The sequence below is a fragment of a genome, unplaced genomic scaffold, assembly GCF_019419815.1.
Source record: "Pyrus x bretschneideri cultivar Hongxiangsu unplaced genomic scaffold, Pyrus_bretschneideri_v1 Contig13, whole genome shotgun sequence".
Classification (NCBI taxonomy): domain Eukaryota; kingdom Viridiplantae; phylum Streptophyta; class Magnoliopsida; order Rosales; family Rosaceae; genus Pyrus; species Pyrus x bretschneideri.
The window spans coordinates 3,135,499-3,157,079 of record NW_025999424.1 but is presented as its reverse complement, the minus strand read 5'-3'; the positions used below and the strand labels follow the sequence as shown (position 1 = coordinate 3,157,079).

The 21,581-nt window shown below is 38.9% G+C and overlaps 3 protein-coding genes, 1 non-coding gene and 1 pseudogene across 4 annotated transcripts; 3 read left to right on the top strand and 2 right to left on the bottom strand.

The window, feature by feature from the left end:
• Positions 1-223: 223 nt before the first annotated feature.
• TRNAA-UGC lies at positions 224-296 on the top strand. Its single transcript has one exon. It is a non-coding gene; the product is annotated as a tRNA-Ala (tRNA).
• A 3,403-nt stretch (positions 297-3,699) lies between these two features.
• Positions 3,700-6,568, bottom strand: LOC103951034 (pectinesterase 31). Its single transcript, XM_048578983.1, has 6 exons — positions 6,326-6,568; positions 6,120-6,233; positions 5,434-5,505; positions 5,093-5,280; positions 4,663-4,836; positions 3,700-4,193 (listed from the first exon to the last, which is right to left on the bottom strand). Exons 1-6 carry the CDS (start codon positions 6,566-6,568, stop codon positions 4,031-4,033), a joined length of 954 nt encoding a protein of 317 aa, XP_048434940.1. The 3' UTR covers positions 3,700-4,030.
• Positions 6,569-8,080: 1,512 nt separating this feature from the next.
• On the top strand, positions 8,081-9,221 carry LOC108867512 (uncharacterized protein At5g39570-like). Its single transcript, XM_018648362.2, has 2 exons — positions 8,081-8,485; positions 8,819-9,221. The coding sequence occupies exons 1-2, from the start codon at positions 8,105-8,107 to the stop codon at positions 8,867-8,869; spliced, it is 432 nt and encodes a 143-aa protein (XP_018503878.1). The 5' UTR covers positions 8,081-8,104; the 3' UTR covers positions 8,870-9,221.
• Positions 9,222-9,889: 668 nt separating this feature from the next.
• LOC103951033 (uncharacterized protein At5g39570) lies at positions 9,890-12,200 on the top strand. Its single transcript, XM_048578982.1, is given in 3 exon segments — positions 9,890-9,905; positions 9,908-11,103; positions 11,838-12,200. Coding segments are annotated over 3 exon segments (1,296 nt in total). The 3' UTR covers positions 11,922-12,200.
• Positions 12,201-18,155: 5,955 nt separating this feature from the next.
• Positions 18,156-19,638, bottom strand: LOC108865455 (annotated as a pseudogene).
• Positions 19,639-21,581: the final 1,943 nt, after the last annotated feature.

Genomic DNA, 21,581 nt, shown 5'->3' with positions numbered 1-21,581 from the left:
AGGAGAAACAAAAAAAATGTATATATTTTATTCATTTAAAAGTTGTCACATGTATATAAATTAGGTCCGTTGACTAGAATATTGACCTATTTTGCATCAAATTTTGAATATATACCTCATAAATTAAAGTTGTTTAGAATATCATCTTATACAAATACTTTGCGGATTTTCATATGTGATATTTTTGGATCTAAAGCTAATATCCAGCACAGAATATCAATTAGGGGATGTAGCTCAAATGGTAGAGCGCCCGCTTTGCATGCGGGAGGTATAGGGTTCGATCCCCTGCATCTCCATCTGTCTCCTTTTTTTGCATTTTTATCTGGGATAATTTTGTATATGAATCAATGAAACCGAAGTCTCGAGTTCAATTCCCGTTCTCCTAATATTGCTTCTTAACTAGTCCCTGATGACGCATTCTCACGAACAATTTCAAATTTTATTATATCTCAAGAAACTTTGACACATAACACATTTAATAATACAATGAATAAAAGACCACCTCTCTGTCTTCGTAGTGCTATTTAGACTTAAGTCTTGAGCTTCTCTGTTTTGAACTTGTCATAATCTGCTAGCAACACCGCATTCAACTTCACGTCGTCCATCACCGTCGCCACCAGCTGCTTCAATTGAAAACATTGATTTGGTTACGCAACATGCTTGCCCACAATTCCATCAAACGTGAATAATATCAGGGTTTTGAAGAACTCACCGATTCTGTAATGCTTTTCATGATATTGTCAGGAACCCAAGCGAAGAAAGACGAAACGATGAAGCTCACCGATTCTGTAAGGGCTACATATTATAACCAAAAAAAGTATGTCTTTTTTTCTTTTTGTAGACAAGATGGGAAGTCAAAGGCCCCGCTGAGTACGGGCCATGTCTATCTGAAAATATGGTTCCTTTGATACCTGACTCGTATCCAGCTGGGTCTTGGACTTCCCATCTTGTCTACAAAAAGAAAAAAAGACATACTTTTTTTCGTTATAATATGTAGCCCTTTTTTAAGCGGGATCTCGCTCAACTGTAGGTGAAAGGGATCCGTATCAACAACAAATCAATAATTGTATTATTGTCAATATAACATGAACTATGCACCAATAGTGGATAACTGTTGATATCGTCGTTGATATGTATCCATTCCACCTATAGTTGAGCGGGATCCGGTTACGGAGAGGCTTGTGTGTGTTTGTGCATTATGGATTATCGTGTGCTTAAAATGTCAAGCTCAAGAATCTTGGAGATGTGGTGAGGAACATGATGAGGAGGGTAGTCTTCCCTAATGTATTTGCATCTCAACTTGACGTATAATGCAAGGTAGACAGACAGGAACAAGACTTGCATGGCCAGCATGTGAATTCTCCACTCTTCCTGCAAACACATTCATTTTTACACTAATTAACTATTTAATCAAACGTGCACGCTAGCTAATTGGGAAGCCTGCTCCCTTCTCACCGGGGAAAATCTAGCTATCCCGGTAGGATACTTTCTCGTGTATCTTTCACGTGCGAGTACTCCCTCTCTGTCTGTATGTGATCATATCACGTTCTGGGGGAGATAGACATAAGGGGAGACACAACCGGTTACAAGGCAAATTCTTTTCTTCTCGTGATTTGTCAATAATTAAATTTCACGCAACTGATAAAAGGATGACAAAGAACTGAGTCGAAGTTCAAATTTGCATAGAAGTTTAGGTTGTTACAGTAAGATTAACACAAGAAAATAGAACAGTAGGCAGTGCCTACTAGGCACCTCATTTATTTGGGTTTTCGCTATGTCTGGAAAAACCGCTTTAAAAACACGGTGTTCATCCTCCAAGATGAAGCCTGCAAGTTATGCAAGAGCTTGTTTCTGTGAGTTTGATTGTGCTTTGTCTACGTGTGTCACACAGAGAGAGAGAGAGAGAGAGAGAGAGAGAGAGAGAGTACCGCAGGAGACTCATTGAAAGGAGACACCCTGTGCTTCGTCTTCTTTGATTTTAACACCGCCTCGGCGTGGCAAATCCTCTCCTGCTTCCTGATCGGCTTACCCTTCAAATTCTCCAGCCTGAAACGCATTCCTCAATCCTCTACCAGGACAGAACAAGAGTTGTCAATGCCCTACAGAAAAAAGAGCAGCAGCGGCAGCAAACTCACCCATTTTCCTTCACCATACTATGCTTGAGCTTAATTTTTACATCACACTTTTCTTCAAGGTTGGCAGGTGGACCTAGTTGTTTATGGAGCATAGAAAAAAAAGTTACAGCATCTTCAATCACACTTCCTTAATTACCATGTGCTACTGTTTGTTCTAAATCAGCAAATTTCAGCTCCACACGTTATTACTACATGCAACTGCTTCTGCATTGGGTGCTCTACTACATGCAACTGCTTCTGCAAACATAGTTTTAAGTACGTTTTGTTGTGCGTAGGAATGGGATACTAGAACCCTAGTCCAGGCGATGGGACGGACGCCTGTTTTCTAATGAAGAATGGTTTTTCATATCGTTGTTGTCAACAAAGCGTATTGACATGTTATTGATGCATTTGTGACAATATGACTATATATTCATTCTAAACAAGAAAACAAGCATCCTGCACAAAGAATTTTCGAGCATTTCCATTTTGATTGATTAGGAAGATGAGAATATTAATGAACCACTCTACTTGATTAATCTTTTGCACATGAAGTAGGGAAGTAATTTCCGCATGTGTGTTTTCTTTCTTTGAATACCTTTGTTTATTTATAGTTTTTGAGATGAATAAATAAAAAGAAAATCTATAAATATAACTAAACATATACAGAAGAGAAAAAGATCATACGAAAATCATTACCCATGAAACTGACTTCAAAGATTTGAAATGTCAAGTGTGTGACTGTTTATACCAAAACCAAAAAAGAGAACATTAAGTCTCGAGTACAATAGGGGAAGTGCATTTGATGAGGGTGGGTGGGAAGGTGGTTGCATTTGATGGAGATGGATGGGGGGGTGGTTCACCTTCACCAAAACAAGAAAGGGCAGCCCAAAACTTACAAAATACAAAAATATATTACTCCAATTGGATGTATGTGGTGGTGTGATTGGTGATGGTGAAGGGCTTGGACAAGACTTCCATGTGTCCTTAGTCACAGCATGCATCACCTTGTGACTAAGTATCTATGGACCAAATTGACTGTTAAATGTTGTCGTTTAAGAGGATGATACTGTTATTGATTGGTGATTGGTGATGGTGAGGGGCTTTGGACAAGACTTCATGTTCCCTAGCCATAGCATGCATCACCTTGTGCGTAAGTATCTATGGACCAAATTTGACTGTTAAATGATGTCGTTTAAGACGATGATACTGTTATTGATTGGTGATTGTGAGGGGCTTGGATGAGACTTCATGTTCCCTAGCAATAGCATGCATCACCTTGTGCATAAGTATATGTGGAAAATTGACTGTTAAATGATGTCGTTTACGACGATGATACTATTATTGATTGGTGATTGGTGATTGGTGATGGCGAGGGGCTTGGACAAGACTTCATGTTCCCTAGCCATAGCATGCATCACCTTGCGCGTAAGTATTATGGACACCAAAATTGACTGTTAACGATATTGTTTAAAACAATGATACTGTTATTGACACTCCAAAAAAGTTATCCAACATTCATCTGTTGTAACAGCTCTGAAAGATAAAGTTCCGAGTATCGTCTTTCAAGTTGGGGTTAAATCGGTTGAAGGTCCAAAGGGAAAGGGGTTTTTTCATCACAAGAAAAGTACACACATTAACCATCCATGTTGCAGGCCGAAGATGAAAACACATAACAGAACAAGTTGATCTATATTATCCTGGACAAACCTAAAAGCCAAATCAAACGAATTCTTCAGCACAAGCAATTACATCTGATACAAAGCTTAAACGCTAAAAGTGACCGTGTAACACCTCTCGCATCTTGAGAAAACAGGATTTGAAATAGCTATGGTGCATATCTTATTCTTTCGTCGTAAAATGTTTTCAATATACTCGACTATCTTTGTTGGGAATCATTCCCATGTTTTTAACCCCTAGGCAGAATACGGTATTCTTAGGGCCATTCTCTGGGCAAGCCAAGGCCTTCCTGGATCTGGATCAATGAAACGATGCTGGAGGAACTGGTCTGCTTCCTCGTCTACCAGTTCTCTTGCCCATGTCACCCGTTTGGATGGGCAACTACCCGGTCCAAAACACCTGAAATTTGCATTCGATGATACAAGCTTATCAAACTCTGCCTCTAGTCACGCACTCGAGAGAAACATTAAACTTACAAACAATAATTAGTATTTCAAGAAGTTGTTATGCACAAGAGCAGATAAACGAAGTCACAAGCTTGAGACGATATTATCTTCAGAAAAAGAAAAGCACGATGAACCCGATCAAAGTAATTTAAACATCTTTCCCATCTCAGTTCTGTGTAATTTTACCTTTAGGTACCCCCACACGAACCATCTAAATGATAAACTAGTTTGGTTTGACAAGTCACAACGTTCCTCCGAAGTTATTCTAGTCCAGGTCCATAGTAATGTAATGTGAAAATTTCTTCAGTTAGCTAAATTTTCTATCACATATTTGACCGCAGGTATTCAGCAACAATGACAAATTTACCGAACGGAGGCACTGTAGAATAGAAGTACAATGCAGATGGACTAAATATGTATACCTGTATTCATAAAAGCAAGCAGTTCGTTCATTCTCTGTTTTACCCCAATTATTCCATCCTACATGTCTGATGCATCCATCCATAAATGTATATGCAAAAACGACTCTTCCAAAAGGTCCCCACGGTCGTCCCAGATATGCATATGAAGTCCCTCCATTTCCAGTGATTACACATCTGCAACAATTCAAGAAAACAGGGTTGGTTTTTTAATTAAAAGAAAACAATTCACCAATTGTTCATCAATGAAGTACACAAAAACACAACCAAGCGACTTCTAGAAATTAATCAATGGAAAAGCAAAACCTAGACAAACTCCTCTAATCATTCACAATCGTCCTATCTTGAGTCAATCAGATAAGTTATAAAACATAGCTTCGAATCAATTGCTTGATTCAACCAAGATGGGCGAAAGGTTAGCGAACTAATGTACCTTAAGAATACATATCCTGTTGTCTCCTGGGAAGATTTCCTGCTTTGGGCAGTTATGAAACCTGCTGACTTGCAGTGGATATGACAATGCTCCAGAAGCGCCGTGCTATTGCCAAAAATGAAGTCCACACTTCCTTCAACATAACAATCTTTCAGATACTGTTTTCCATAATGCAAGTACAGGGTATCCTGCATTAAAATTTGAAGGAACCCACCAATTAGACTGATAACCGCTCTCATTTATCCTCAAATAGCTTGTGATTACCCAGTAAAAACAGTAGAAGTTTGTACCCAACAGGAAATTTAAGAAAATGAACAGACTAATTGGGGCAATGGGTATACCTGCCATCCAAGGAACCTGCAGTTATAGAAGGCACATCGATCAGCTGTTACTCTAATTGCCACAGCTTGTACCTGAACCCTACCGAACAAAACAAAGGGAAGAAAAAGTTAAATACATGTTGAGAGTGAATGAAGTTCAAAGAGTGAAAGTGAAGGAAAATTCAAAGGACTTTTGTATTACTATAAAAGACATAACTTTGTACATTTCCAACAACCTCTAACAACAAAGTTTAAACATTCCCCAACTTCTCTAACGACAAAGACGTTGGCTATCAGTAAAACCGAAAAAAAATAGACGGACGGACTTTTAGAGCTTCATTTCTCGCATTTTCTATCCATTTCCAAAAGTACAGAAATTTGTACAGAAAATGAGATTTTTGTGTTGGCTGAACATTCCAAACCCGGTTTTCCCTAATCAAAACAAAAATGAAAAATCTTCTTGTCTTCCGATCACATCATTTCACTTTCCTTCACTCCCAAACAAGATTTCGAAAACCGGCGTCATCTAACGAAACCAGTAACTCCAACATTCATAAGACTCCATAGAAAAAAACCAAACCAAACCAACACAAACCAACAAGTTCAAAATTTCAACTTCAAACTACAAGTTTCACCATGCTCAATGTACAAAAAAGCAATCAAAAGATGCAAACTTCGAGTAAAAACTAAGTGATGAAAACATAAACAAAGCTAACCTCAGGAGCAGAGTTCTCAAAAGTAATGTTCTCTGCAATAAAATCCTCTCCTTCCACAATAGCACTCCCACACCCGAAAGTCCCAGTTCCAATCACCCGAGGAGCCTACCAAAAACCCACAGCGTCAGCAAAACAATACGCTTCATCCACGTGTCAAAAACCCAACTGGGTAGCATTAACAAAGTGTAGTACCTTACCTGGTGGTGCTCGATTTTGGTGGCGGTGTTGTTCCAGGTGAGCACAGTGAGCTCCGGAGCCAGACCCGCGAGCGTGATGAGGTTCTTCGTCTTGGGCACGTACACCGGCTGCCTGTAGATGCCGGGAGCGACGCGAATCACGGTGCGACGGGTATTGCAGAGTGGGACGGCGTCTATGGCCTCCTGCACCGTCCGGAAGTCGCCGGTGCCGTCCTGCGCGACCCTGAGAACGAGGGCCGCCATTTCTGATGATCTGGGAGGTCTCCGAAGTGGGATTTTCGTTAATGTTTGTGTCTTTTACTTGCGTGCAGTGGCGCTTGAATCGATGGTGGCGGAGATAAGACTCAGAGAACCCAGGCCGACCGACAGTGACAGTGGCGGAGATAAGACGCAGAGAATCCTCTTAAATGGGCTTTGTCATGAAGCCCAAACTTGAGGCCATGCAGTGTGAAGGGCCCATGAAAAAAGAACATGTGGCCCAATAATAAAAAAGTTTCCGATACGGAGGTCCGTCAAAGGATATACCTTTCGTCCCTACGGTTCAACTGAGGTTTCACTTTCGTCCGTGTAGTTCAAGACTTGCTGATGCTTAGAAAATTGGCCGAAATGATATTTTTAAGTTTTAATTGTTGAAATGATCAGTATGCGTTTGATATATAATTGTTATGTGTCTAACCCGATCCGTAAGTTTCTACGTAAATTATACCGGTGATAGCTGTCGGTTAGATGTCACGCGTAAGTTTTTCTAGCTTGAGATTATGGGTACGTCATAACGTTAATCTTTAGTAGTGAGAATAACCGATCTCCCCATACTTTGTTACTCCATTGTCGACATTTAATTTATATGTTGCCGATATTCAATTCTAATTACTTCTGTTTGTACCATACTTCACCAATTCCGAAACCATCAAGTATCGATCAACTTCATACCTTTAGGGACCTACTAAAGAATTCATGTTGAGGCATCCTTGCTGAAGCACAAGAGTTTCTCTCCAATGAGGAGGCCAATCACAACACAACACATGTTAATACCAGAATAAAGCCTCTAGAGTCCCACATTGACCCAGACGAAATCTGGAGATTGTCCTTAACTACAAAAGGAGACCATTCTCCTACAATTAATCCCTAATGTCATTTTTGTATTTAAACTTGTTATAGAACTCACTAGTGATGATTATGTTTGAACCTATATACTGTGTAAACTCTTCACTATTAATGTGTTTGAACCTATATACTGTGTAAACTCTTCACTATTAATGAAAACTCCTCTACCCTTGTGGATGTAGCCCAATTTGGGGTGAACTACGTATATCTTGTGTTTGCTTCCATATATTTACCTTTCTACATATTTACCTACAATTAGTGACCGGAGCAACCTTGCGAAGGTCACAACCTTAACACTTTACATTGTTCCAAAATCTTACTAATTTTGTACATTAATATTTAGGATTGTCGGTAAGAGTTGAACCCACGACCATGTGATTAAAAGCCTCATTATTTTGATAACGGTGCAAATAATTAGTAATATCCAATAATTACATGGACAAAATTTAAACAAAACCCTCAAAATAATGCAGACCACAGTAAAAGTCTCCGGCAAACAATGGGAATGAAATAGTGTAAATTCCTGACACGGTATTTTCGCAGGAGAAATTGTCAACCACCATAAATGGAGCATTAACCAATATTTAAGACATACTATTATTCTCGTCGTCATTCGTTAATAACATTTGGAGTTGATCACCATTAGGAAAAGTTAATCTCCTTGATTAAATAATAATGGCGCATTACCGCTCGTACTACTCGGAGAAGGATACCGACGACGACACCGACATATTCGACCAGTACGACCCGACGCCGTACGAGGGGGGATACAACATGGGATTGACGTATGGCCGGCCCTTACAGCCTTCGGAGGAGACGTGCTACCATCACTCGTCGGGCTCGGCCTCTGATAATTACGATGAGCCCGAGTTCTCGTCGTACAATGAGCCGTCTGCGTACGACGACGAGGCTTTGGAAGAGGAGTACAGCAGCTACGCCCGACCGTCGTACGAGGGCGACCAGTTCCGGAAACAGAGAGGAGGGAGTAAAAGCGAGTCTTTTGACGACGAGGAGCGTACTCCTGCCGGCGAAGGTGGCTATGGTCGCAAAAAATTGGTGAGACACTACTCTCGTTTTCTTTATTTGGAATCTTACATGATCTGTTTAGTAAACATGCACGTAAGTTTTATGTGTTTATTGGTCTGTCTTGCCCGTGATTAAAGAGATAAACACATTAAAAAACATGAACATCAAATGTTTTAAAATTTTGGATTAGGTTTGTCGAGTGACAAGCACGTATGTTTGTGTTTATTATCGTATTGCATTACTTAAACGGAATGAGAGAAACTACTATACATGCATATCAAATGACATGCATACAATTATACAAAGTGTTTGTTTAGGTGTTTGTATCTAAATGTTGTGTTGTTAACTGTTGCATGCATGAAGTCTTCGTCGTGGTGGCCGGGATGTTGTACTAGCGACCAAGCAATTCAGTAGCTAACATCCGTCGGGTATTCATATCCTGTTCCATCCTTCTTAATTTGATTTTAAATTTGTCTCAAATTATGGTCGTTACAAATGTATGAGGATCCTCTCCGCATCCTCTTTGTGAGGATCCCGTGGATCCTTCAATCACATTCATTCATCGTAGTTTTCATCAGATATTGTTTATATTCAATTCTAAATAAAAAAATTTACAATAATTTCTGACTGTACGATATACGATGAACGTACGTGATTGGAGAATCCTTGGAATCCTAACAAAGAGGATCCGTAGAGGATCCTCATTCATTACAAATGATGTATTGTCTCAACACCCTATGAATTAAGTTTTTGTTGTTTTATTGCCTTGAAAAATCACACATGTACAAGTCTTCCTAGTTTGATGAATCGTATAATAGAACTAGTATTCAATTTGAGGAGAGATTATTCGGTACGCCAGACAGAAGCGGAGGCACATAAAGCGTCCTCCCCGCTCAGAATTTCAAAAGTAAATTAAGTTTTTTATTTCTCAAAATTTTATCAAAAACATGTCATCCATACAATTTAAGACATAGTTTCAGCAATATTTCTCATCGAATAAATACTAATTAAAAAGTGCACCATGTACTGGTGGCAAAACCACAGATTGAAGCCTTTTGCTCAACAACTCTCTGTATTAACCATTTCAGTTAGTACTGTACTAAATATGCCGATCAAATACGGTATAAGCCCAAAGGTAAGGAAATCCGAAGCATTTCAATGGCCCACCAAATTGTCTACAACGCCCCACTAAATTTCGGATAAGGATTAATGATTGGTTAAGCCCAAGTTATGTCAATTGGTTTTACAAAATGACAGCCCAATAAAAACCGTACGCGTGTCATTAACAATAAGGCAACGACCTGACGCGGTTTTCCAACGGCAAAAAAGCAGTCGACAACTATAAATATACATCGCCAAATACACATCACCCAGATCGCATCCCCTCATCACTTTTGACAGTCGTACTTCCGAGACCAAAATCCCTGCAAAACGATGCCGTACTACACGCACGCGAGGATGAAGTCACCGACTTCGACGAGTACGATCCGACTCCGTACGGTGGCGGATACGACATATACCTGACCTACGGCCGCCCTCTCGACCCGTCCGATGAGTCCTGCCACCCTAACTCATCGCCGTCCGATGATTTCGATTACGATCGCCCCCAGTTCTCATCCTCCTCCGAGCCCGCCGCCTACGCTGACGAGGCTCTCGAAGACGAGTACACTCACTACGCCCGACCCACGCACCGACCCGGACCAGCTATCGGGTTCAATCCGGGCGGGGGACATCCAGAGGGAGAGTACGAAGGCAGGCCCCAGCCGGCCTATGGGTTCCAGCCTGGCGGGGAGGAGAGGCCCGAATCGGGTTATGGTCGGAAGCCGGAGTATGGACAATCCGGTTCGGAATACGGGTCTGGGTATCAACGAAGGCCCGAATCCGATGAGCCCGGCTCCGAATATGGATCTGGGTATGGTCGGAAGCCGGTGTACGAGGCGCCCGAATCGGAGTATGGATCTGGATACGGTCGAAAGCCCGAGTATAAGGCACCGGAACCAGAGTATGGATCTGGGTACGGGAGAAAGCCTGAGTACGAGGCACCGGAGTCCGAATATGGATCTGGGTACGGTCGAAAGCCCGAGTATAAGGCACCGGAACCCGAGTATGGATCTGGGTACAGGAGAAAACCCGAGTACGAGGCACCCGAGTCCGAATATGGATCTGGGTACGGGAGAAAGCCCGAGTTTGAAGCACCGCCAGCCGAATTCGGATCTGGGTATGATCGGAAGCCGAGCTACGGTGAGGAATCTGGTTATGGCGATGAGCCGCCGAGAAAGCCGAGCTATGGTGAGGAAGGCGGTTATGGAGAAGAGCCACCGAGAAGGCCAAGCTATGGGCGGCCCAGTTATGAGACGCCAGAAAGCGAGGAGAGGCCGAGCTATGGGAGGACTGAGTTTGAGAGGCCGGGTTACGGCGAAGAGCCGCCGAGGAGGACAGGCTATGGAGATGAGCCGCCACCCCCGAGGCCAAGCTATGGGAGGCCCGGCTCCGAGGGCCAGGAAAGTGGGGAGTATGAGAAGCCCAGTTATGGGAGGAGCGAGGAGCAGGAGTACCGCCGCCCTGGTGGTTATGAGAGGCGCGGCGACGATGATTCTGATTCCGAGCGTCCTAAGTACGGTGAAGAAGGCTATGGTCGCAAGAAATACGTGAGAACCTCGCTCTTTTAAATGTCATTTATATGTTTATATTCGTGGTATTTATTTTAAATTATTAATGATGGGCTAATTGCTTCATTTGAGTTAATCCAAGGCTTATAATGTTGGGTGACGAACTGTTTATAGGATTCGTTTGATGTTTAGGATTGGATTGGACGACTCATTATATTCAATGTATGTTTAATAAGAAAATGAAAAACTGTTGTCCAACTCGAAGGTACGAGGATGGATTCGTTAAGACTTATCCCTTCCAATTCCCCGAAATAGTAGGATTAGAAGAGCTTGAAGATTCTACCGAGTCATATCGAAAATTAGACACCAAACGATCAAGTTGTCTTCTATATAACACTATCATTAGTGATTTAGATGTATTAGTGTGTTAGTTCGTAAGCATACAGCTTCCTTAGTTCGTAAACATACATTGAATCTGTGCACACGTACGAATCATATGAACTTGTCATCTGTTTAAGTCAGTTTCGACAAAATTGGGTGCATTGTTTTGCCTCAATGTTTTTGTTGTTCTAGTTTTAGACAATTTAAATCCCATGATGTTTCCGAACGTGTCCTCAATTTTGTTTCGAAAAGCTCGAATCTATGCAATGCATATAGGTCTTTGATGTTCTGTTTCCTAATCAACTTTACCCTTCTGTAGTCTTTGGTATTTGCCCATCACTGTTGGCTGGCTTGCGTTATTTGCATCTGATTCTCTTATCTGAATATGACAGGGAAATGACGACTCAGATGACGATGAGGAGAAAAACCAGCGCCGCCACAAGCACCACCATCGCAAGAGCTATGACGATGAGTGATCATAGTACTCGTCGCCTTATATACGGAGATGCATGCCGTACTTAATTACCTACTAAATAAAAGGGTTTAGGCATGTTTTCCTCTGAGTGGTATTGTGCTACATGTTTGAGTGAGTGTATTCTAAACATTTAAAGTTCCAAACTGAGGCTATCCGAATTCAATTGTGTGCTTGTGTGAGCATCGTTGCATCTATGTAAACATCTTAAAACCGGATTGGATTGTCATATGCCTTTTATGTTGGAGTTGTTGAATGATGATGACATCCCCTTGTGTTTCAATATTATCCTCGAATTTTATTTTATAACAATCAACGAAATTCATTACAAAAACTATTTTGTTTAATTAACTACTAATCTCTTTTTTAATTACGGGCGCTATGTGCTCCTTAAGAAAGGCTTTTTGCATGCATGAAAGCATGTTCTGAGAGGTTAATAAAGAAAAAATGAAGAAATATAGCAAGGAACCAAATATTGTTAAGAAAAAAAAATGAAACAATTAATCTATGGGAATAATCTAAGGAGAACCGAAAAATAAAGGAAGAAATACACCAAGGAACTAAATAGTGTTAAGAAAGAAAAAAAATTAAATCTATGACAATAATCTAAAGAGAACCGAAAAGGTCTTGAAGCATAGCAATCTTTATGCAGTCTCTCATAAGCCAAAAACCTTTTATGCTTACATAGAAGTTTGTCCACAGAACATGTAATTCATATTGCATTTCCGAAAGGCAAAAACAAAAGAGTGGAGTAAGGAAAAGAAAATGCAGAAGAGTAAGAGAGCCAAAACCAAAACATTTGTGTAACAAAAAAAAAAAAAAAACCAAAAAAAATTGTCAAACTGTTTTTCATTTTGCACTCCATTGACATTTTTTTTATGCTTTTCACATAGGTTGAATGAAGTTGACGCTCTTATCCTGGTTTCAATGGCTTTCATGGATCGCTATTTCTATTGTTATCAATGGAATGCCAAAGATGAGTGGGCGGTCTTGAGATCTTTGCGTACAGCGTGGCATGTAGAACAAGTATCTCTTCTTTTTTATTTTTTTTGGGGGAGAAACCAGAACATTTGTGTAACAAAAAAAAAAAAAAGCCAAAAAAAATTGTCAAACTGTTTTTCATTTTGCACTCCATTGACATTTTTTTTATGCTTTTCACGTAGGTTGAATGAAGTTGACGCTCTTATCCTGGTTTCAATGGCTTCTGTGGATCGCTCTTTCTATTGTTATCAATGGAGTGCCAAAGATGAGTGGACGGTCTTCAGATCCTTCGTACAGCGTGGCATGTCTATATTTTTTTGGGGGGGGGGGGGGTGTGGCGGAGCAGTTAGGTACCGTTTGGTACGTGAGACGGGACGGAACAGAGTGGGACAAGGCGTTCCGTTCCATGTTTGATGCGTCTAAAATGGGTGGAACGAGCTGTTCCATGGCACGAGTTTTGGGTGAATTTTCGTTCCGCCTCATCCCTCTGGAACGACTCGTTCCACATCTGTGGAACATAAAATTATAACCTCTCCGTCTCCTTCTTCTTCCTCCTTGTTTCCATCCGAGGGCATCTTTGCTCCCGCTCCGTTCCGTTCCAACATCCGAGGGCATCTTTGCTCCCGCTCCGTCCCGTTCCATCCTGTCCCATCCCGTCCCGTCCCATTCCGTTCCGTCCCGTTTGCATACCAAACGATACCTTAAAGAATGAACCAACTCGAATGATTGTTCTAGAATGACTATTCCTCACAATTGTTCCTTGTGATGCAGCAGAACCATGGCAATTAGGATTTCAAGAAGCAGCAACACCTATCATGCAAGGAATAATGGACTTCCGACTGCATAAGCTACATATTTGGGCGATAGCAATACACAAACTCATCCAAGCAGAAAACAAATATCATTAATATGAGGAGACAGAGTTGTACAAAAAGTAGCAAATATTTAAGAGAGTCTGAAGTGCTTAAAAAAATGAGTTTTCATAGCGCACAACACCCAGGAGAAAATTTCATTTGTAAACAATAAATAATGAGACAAACAATTCAATCAAATACATTGAATCCAACCTCTACGTTAACAATCAACATAAATAATCGATGTCGTTGTAAACCGTTTTAAATGAAAACGAAGAAAGTTATCTTCCACAGTTACACGTATGGCGACTCATGCCTAATCTATTATTTATTCATCCTGCAAAACATCATGCGAATAATAAAAAACCCTTCTCACAGATGACAACAAACAAAATAATAAGTAGATAGACTTGCACCAAACGTACAAATAGGACAAATATACATTAAGGGAAAAATAACCAAGAACAAAAAGATGAGACTTTTCAAGGCCTGCCGAATAGAATCACCAAGCAATTTCCAGAGCATCAAGTGAGTTTTTGCAATCGTTCCTAAATCTGCAAGGAACACATGCATAACCATATAAGTGCCTAATAAAAACTAAAACCAGTTTTGTCCTCCTTTTTGAATTTTTTTTTGTTTTTGGTTGTGAAGAAAACAAAGAACTTTGATAAAAATTTGAAAATCATCAATAAGGTTTCAGTGTATTAGCGGTTAAGGACTACATCCAAATACGCTCTATCTGAAACTGAAACCTTATTCAACTTAAATATTTAAATTTTAAGAATTGTACATAATTTTTTAATTAAACTGTTTATAGAAATAAATCATGATAACTTAAACATATTATTATTTAAAAATTAGACGGAAATAGATGAGGTTAAAACCGTCGTTTCTTCACAAGATAAAATTGGATTTATGTCCTTATATTACTTAAGAATTTTTTGTTCGGATTCTCTAAATCTGTAGAGACTGATTATTTTGATATGTTTCCTATATTACCTGAGAATTTTTATCCAATTGCGATTACAAAAATATGATATATCTGAGTCTTCTTCCACAAAGAAATTCAGCGTTATATTCCAACAAACAATACCACTATGTCTTGGTTCATCAGAAATGTGTTTCTGCTAATAATTCTAGTGTCGTTGTTTCTAGCTATGTGTGATGCAGTTCGTGTAAGAATGCATAATGATATTGGTCCAGATATACCATTGACCGTCCACTGCAAATCCAAAAACGATGATCTTGGTACTCATGTGGTTCCCTTTAAAGGTAGCTATGACTTTTCGTTTGGGTTACATCTTTTGGGGCGTACACAATTCTGGTGCAGGTTCGAATGGCTGGCTGTATATCGCTACTTCGACATATACATACAAGATAGAGATGAGGGAGGTTGTGATGAGTGCACTTGGAGAATAGTACCGACGGGTCCATGCAGGTTGAATCCAGAATACAATTCGTATAACATTTGCTATTACTGGAACAAGGATGTTCCGACGGCATTTGCTCCTTAATTACGTAATTTTAATTTCTTTGTTGTTATGTGAGACGGATAATGGAACTTGGGTTATGAACTTCATCATTGGAATAAACAAGAACTTTGGTCATTTTTTTAATTTTAATGTTGACGAGCTATGCTCTCTAATAAATCATTTGCGCTAAACTGGTTTTTGATATATAGGATAAAGGGACAAAGATTTTGACTAACATTTTTACACTTTTTCTTAGCCTTTAGATCTCGTAACATTCAATAGTCTTGATTAAGAGTTATCTAGAGGATTTTAAACATTAAATGAGGTGTAAATTTATAATTAAGAAATAAATAAAAATTAAAACTAAGAAAATAATAAAAACTGAGGAAATAATAAAAATAAAAGTCCTGCAAACACAAGGAAGAAACGAAAATGGCGTCCATCTCGGATGCAAATGCAGAAGCACGACTATCCGAATTGCTTCGTCCAACTGCAACACCTCGAATTCCTATCACTCACATTGTCAAAATTAGTGTCGTTCCTTCAATTGATCGATTCAAAATGTCGATATAAAAGCAAATCAAGTATCAGTCTGCTTCAAGTCTTTATTCCTCGCTCTTTCATTAAATTGACAAAACTAAACCCTAAATCAACAACTGTCATTGCCTCCCTCAAAATTTTTTTACAATTAAATCTGAGTTTGGATTAGAAATAGAATAAAATAAATATGAGAATGAAGACACAAAAGACTTGAAGATATATAGGGTTAGGATTAGGGGTGGGTAGGGTTCGGCTCGGTACAGTTTTGAGTGAAACCGCAATAGAAATCGAAACTTTTTGTGGTGCAGTTTCGATGTCAAAATGAAATGAAACCAAACCATTTGGTTAGGTTCGGTGTGGTGTGGTATCAAACTGTTTCGGTTCTGGTGAGAATTTGAGAAACTTCTTGGTCATTTGTATTAGGTGCCGTCAATTTGTGTAAGAGACCAAACATCTCTTCTCTGTTTTTTTTTTTTTGGATAAAACATCTCTTCTCTGTTAGGTACTGAGAGTGCAGTACCATTTGGAGGGGGTGTGTACTCATTAGTTGAAGTTCTCTCATTCTCTTTCATATTTGGCATGCTTACTTATAATATATGGGTGCAGAGCTACGCGGCCTTAAATGATTTTGAAGGAGTAAAAAGAGTCCTGGAGAAAATGGAAACACAAGGCGTAGAAAAATGCAGTTGGTCAACAGATAGTAACCTGGCTGCCATCTATGTAAACACGGAGCTTTCTGACAAGGCAGAGCAAGCCCTCAAAAAGTCGGAAGAAATGATGAAACCCTGAAGCAACGCGAGCCGTACCATTTTTTTATTAACCTCGATGCCTGCACTTTTAATCTAGGTGAGGTCAAAGGGGTGTGGAAAATGTTCAAGTAATCTTTCCCCGCAACAAACAATATAAGCTATCTTGTAATGCTTCAGGCCCCTAGTAAGCTAAACCATATTTGAGGGATTGAAAGAATTGTTTGAGGAATGGGAGTCCATCATATCATTAGATGCGCCAACAATGGCACATCGAATTTTTTCTTTAATTTCATAAAATAAAAACTCATAAATCAATTCATACCTTAGTTGGAGAATCGAAAACTTTAAAATCAATATCTATTTGTCAAAAAGAGCTTATATTCTTTAAAATAGAACGCAAGAGAAAAATTTCGTGATAGTAATGATTTAATTATTGAGAGTGAGTTTATTGATATATTTTAGTTTTATTGTCAATTTTATCTTGTATTTTATGGTAATTATGAAATAGGATAAAAAAGAAAAATCACATTTAAAATTTAGATTGGGTGTAGAAAGAAGTTATATGAGTTTAAATAAAATTTTTCGCTAACCTTATCAAACTTGTTATAACTACCCATTTGATTTGTTGGAGTGGCACTGACTTGACCCTTGATTTCCTCTTCACTCGGATCATTGGATCCTTCACTTGGATCATGGTTTTGTCCTTAGTTATTCTTACAGCAAGTACAGCTATCGAAGTTCCGTACAAGTGGAATGAGGAAAAATTCGAAATCATGTGTTCCTTAATTATAATTACTTTTAATTTAGATAAATTATATTTTACTCTTTCACATTTAGGATCGATTTTAATTTCTTATATCTTTAAAACATTTCAATTTTATACATTTATTTATCATTTTATTTCAATTTCATACATTCGTTGAAAAATCTGTTAAGTAATGACGTGGCAAATATGAGATCTACATTTGTGTTGATGTGATTGCTAAATTTGTGCTACGTGGCAAAATTTTTATTTTTAATTTTTTATGCATTTAAAAATAATAATTTACCCTAGTTAAACAAAAAAACAAAACCCAAAAACACATCCCCCTTGCGACACACCTCCCTTTCCTCCAGTCTTTTCACCTCCCCTCCCATCCAAGAACCCACCCCACCCCCCCTACAACCCCCCACCCAAAACCCCAAAAAACCCAGATTTTTTGCAGGAAGAACATCACTCCTTGGACTGTCAAATACCAAAATCTCCTTCCGATGTTGTTGGCTGCATCTCGTGGGTCCAATCGACCTCAATTCGAGATTAGAATTAGAGGAGGAAGAGAAAGAGATAGAGGAGGTCGCCGGAAATAGGTGGGTGGGGCGGGTTCGGGTGGATTTTTGGATGGGAGGGGAGGTGAAGAGAGTGGAGGAGAGGGAGGGGGGTCGGGGGGTGGGGGGTGGAAGGAAGACGAGTTTCTGGGTTTATTTTTTATTTTTTAAGTAGGGTAAATTATTATATTTTAAATGCATAAAAAATTATTTTTTTTGCCACTTGTCACGAATTTGGCTGCTACGTCAATACAAATATGGATCCCATATTTGCCACATCATCACTTAACGGTTTACTTAACAGATTTTCTAACGGATGTATGAAATTGAAATGTTTTAAAGATGATGTAAGAAATTGAAATCGACCCCAAACTTGAGGGGATAAAATGTAATTTACCTATTGTGGGAGATTGAAAAATGGAATTTAGATAATACAATTGGAAGCCTGATTGGATTCATTTTCTATGACAACATAAAAGCATGACTCAGAGCATTTCCGAACGCCAATACAACATTCAACGGAAACCATATTCTCCCACCCAGCTGTATCCGGGAGTCTTACTAGCACCGTTAACTTTCATGCTATGCCTCATCGCATTTGCTTCCATTGTACTTCCGGCTGCGACATAAATATCACGACGGAGAATGTACTACCCACCTTCATCTGGTTTCAACTCTAATAGCCTATTCACGACCCTCTCGCCCATATCAGCATCCCCATAAGTTCTGCAAGCTGCAAGCAGTGTTCCCCAAACAACATCGTTGCCCGGAATTGGCATACTACTAATCAATCTATATGCTTCCTCCAACTGTCCTGCCTTCCCTAACATATCAACCATGCAACCGTAATGCTCAATTCATGCCTAGATTCTATAGTTTGTTTGCATTCTCTCGAATAGTCTGATCCCTTCGTCTACCAATCCCTTGTGTGTATACGCAACTAAAAGGGCTAAAAATGTGACCCCATTCGGTGCAACACCAGCAGCAGTCATGCACCCAAACAAACCAATTGCATCATCGGCATTACCATGATTTGCACATGCTGAAATCATCGAATTCCAAGTGACCAAGCTCTTCTGGCTCATATAATCAAACACTTGCCACACTCAATCCATGCATCCACACTTCGCGTACATGTCAATCAGTGCATTGCAAAGCGAAACCATCCACGCAAACCCATTGTCATCGATATATTGGTGGATGCATATCCCCGTTTCCACATCTTCGGAATCTGCACAAGCTGAGATTACACTCACCATCGTGACTTCATTGGGCATAACTCCCCCACGATTCATCTCCCAAAACAAATCATGCGCTTCTCTCGAATACTTTGCTTGGCAATGCGCAGAGATCATAGCAGTCCAAGAAACCACATCCCTCTCAGGCATCTCATCAAACACCTGCCTTGCAAACTCCAATTCCCCCGCTCTCGCATGCGCAATAACCAAACCCGACCACGAAACGACGTCAGGAGCCACAGCCTCATCGAAAACTCGCCTCGCCGCTACCTGTTTCCCTCTCTCCCCATATATATGAATCAATGCGTTCTGTAAAAGAAGGATGCATCCAAGTGTTCTTCCACAAAGAAATTTAGTGTTATACTAAACTTCAACCAAACAATATCAGCATGGCTTCGTTTATCAAAAATGTTTTTCTGGTTGTGATTCTAGTGTTGTTCTTAACTATGTGCGACGCTGGAGTCGACTCCACTGTCACAATGACTAATGATTTGGGTGCAGAGTTGACCGTTCACTGTAAATCTGGAGACGATGATCTTGGTTCGCATGTGGTACCTGTCCAAGGCACCTATGAATTTTCATTTGGTACCCATGCTTTTGGGCGTACACTATTCTTCTGCAACTTCCAGTGGTCGGGAAATTCTCACTACTTCGACATCTACATACAAGACAGAGATTTGCAATGGTGCGTTAAATGTAAATGGAGTATAAGACCAGAGGGTCCGTTCAGATGAAATCCTTATATCAGAAGACATGGGAACTTTTAAGTGGAACGAGGATTAGTTGTTCCTTAATTATTTGATTTTCGTACTATGTGCTCTTCTGCATCTGGAAATAAATAAAGAAAACTAATGAAAATAATTTGAAAATTTTAAGTTTTAACGATAAGAACAAAATAAAAGGTAAAATAAATAGTACTATGTTTGACTTTTTAATGTAAAAATATGATTTTTCGTTAAAGTAAACAATAACGTGGAATTTTCGTTAAGACTTTCAACAAATAAGAGCTTTGGTTATTTTTATTGTAATTTTGAGAGCATATAAATGCTCTCCATCCATCAAATTTTGTCTTCTTCTTTATTTCTTTTATTTTTACTTTTTTTTTCCCTTTTTATCAGTACCAATCTAAATTTCTCGAATCAAAGAAAATATAAGATGGGATTTGATTAATCATTTTCATTGGAATAAACAAGAGCTTTGGTCTTTTTTTTTTTTTTTTTTTTTTTTTTTTAATTTTAATGTTGAGGAGCATATTCTCTATCTATCAAATTTTTCTTTTCTCAAAGAGTAGATTTATTTATTTTTATAAAAAGGGAACAACGGGTAAGTTATGGTATCCACAATTTCGGATTTGAGAGGCTATGGGGAATTTCATTCTACCCGTAGCCAGAGTCTAACAAACTCACTAGCTCAGAGCATAGAACTCGTGACCTATCACATTTTTTGTTTATTAGAGAGCCGCAATGTACGTCCTTACCACTATGCCACTTGCTATGGTTCTTAAGAGTAGATTTCACCCGTTAGATTTCCACGTAACAAGTTAGTAAAGCCTAACTCATCATACATTGACCCTCGTAAGTATACACATAAAATATATAAACCCCTTTAAGGGAGGGGAAGGATTTAGATCTAAGACGAAGATGGAACGATCTGGACGGTACTAGAGCCACCCAAGCACAAAGGTGGCTCCGCCCTAGATTCTTTGTACTTTGACATATTGCATCTAAATGAATATATATTTGAGTAGATAATTCATTTATAGTAATTTGTTTTAGTATTTTTAGGTTATTTAAAATAAATTTGGTACATCAGATTATAATATATTTACGTACATTGCATTATAAGATATATTTGCTATAAAATCTATATTTTTGGTGTCTATATTTTATTTCTTTCTATGGCGCCTTGCAAAGATTATATTGATTCATGTTTTGGGATAGATCTTTACCGCCCACCGCAAATAGAGCCTTGTTATTTGATCGTGTGAGCTTAGGGTGTTCTAGGGGTTTCTCCCTTTAATGTACTGTTTTTTCTATCAAAAAAATAATAAATAAATAAATGGTTAAAATTCAAATTAAATATTATTTATATCCTCTAGATATGTATGAGATTAATTCTTTTGTTAAGTTTCCTTGTATCAGCTGATAATTTATATCCAATTGCTACAATTGAAATTCAAATAAAAATGATGATATATCCAAGAATTTATATCCTCTAGATATGTTGACGTCTCGTCACCGGTTAACGATTAATTTCATAGCAGCACTAACGGATGTATGAAAGTGTCCTAAAATTATGACTTCACCTACCACTCTTGGATGAAAAAAAACTTTATGTATCAAATGTTAGAAACCAATAAACTTAAGAGTACTAGTAAAATGAGATTAACCCTAATTTTAATGTTGAGGAACATATGCTCTCTAACTATCAACTTTATCTTTTTTTTTTTTTTTTTTTCATGAGGACAAATCAATTTCTTTAAATAAGATAGGAGTTGATAAATCATCTGCGCTAAACTTGTTTTG

Coding starts and splice junctions, on each gene's coding strand:
- LOC103951034 (XM_048578983.1), bottom strand. CDS start 6,568: ATGGCGGCCCTCGTTCTCAGGGTCGCGCAGGACGGCACCGGCGACTTC. Junction 6,234..6,325: donor CCAAAATCGAGCACCACCAG/GTAAGGTACTAC, acceptor GGTTTTTGGTAG/GCTCCTCGGGTGATTGGAAC. Junction 4,837..5,092: donor ACAGGATATGTATTCTTAAG/GTACATTAGTTC, acceptor GAATTGTTGCAG/ATGTGTAATCACTGGAAATG.
- LOC108867512 (XM_018648362.2), top strand. CDS start 8,105: ATGGCGCATTACCGCTCGTACTACTCGGAGAAGGATACCGACGACGAC. Junction 8,486..8,818: donor GCTATGGTCGCAAAAAATTG/GTGAGACACTAC, acceptor GCATGCATGAAG/TCTTCGTCGTGGTGGCCGGG.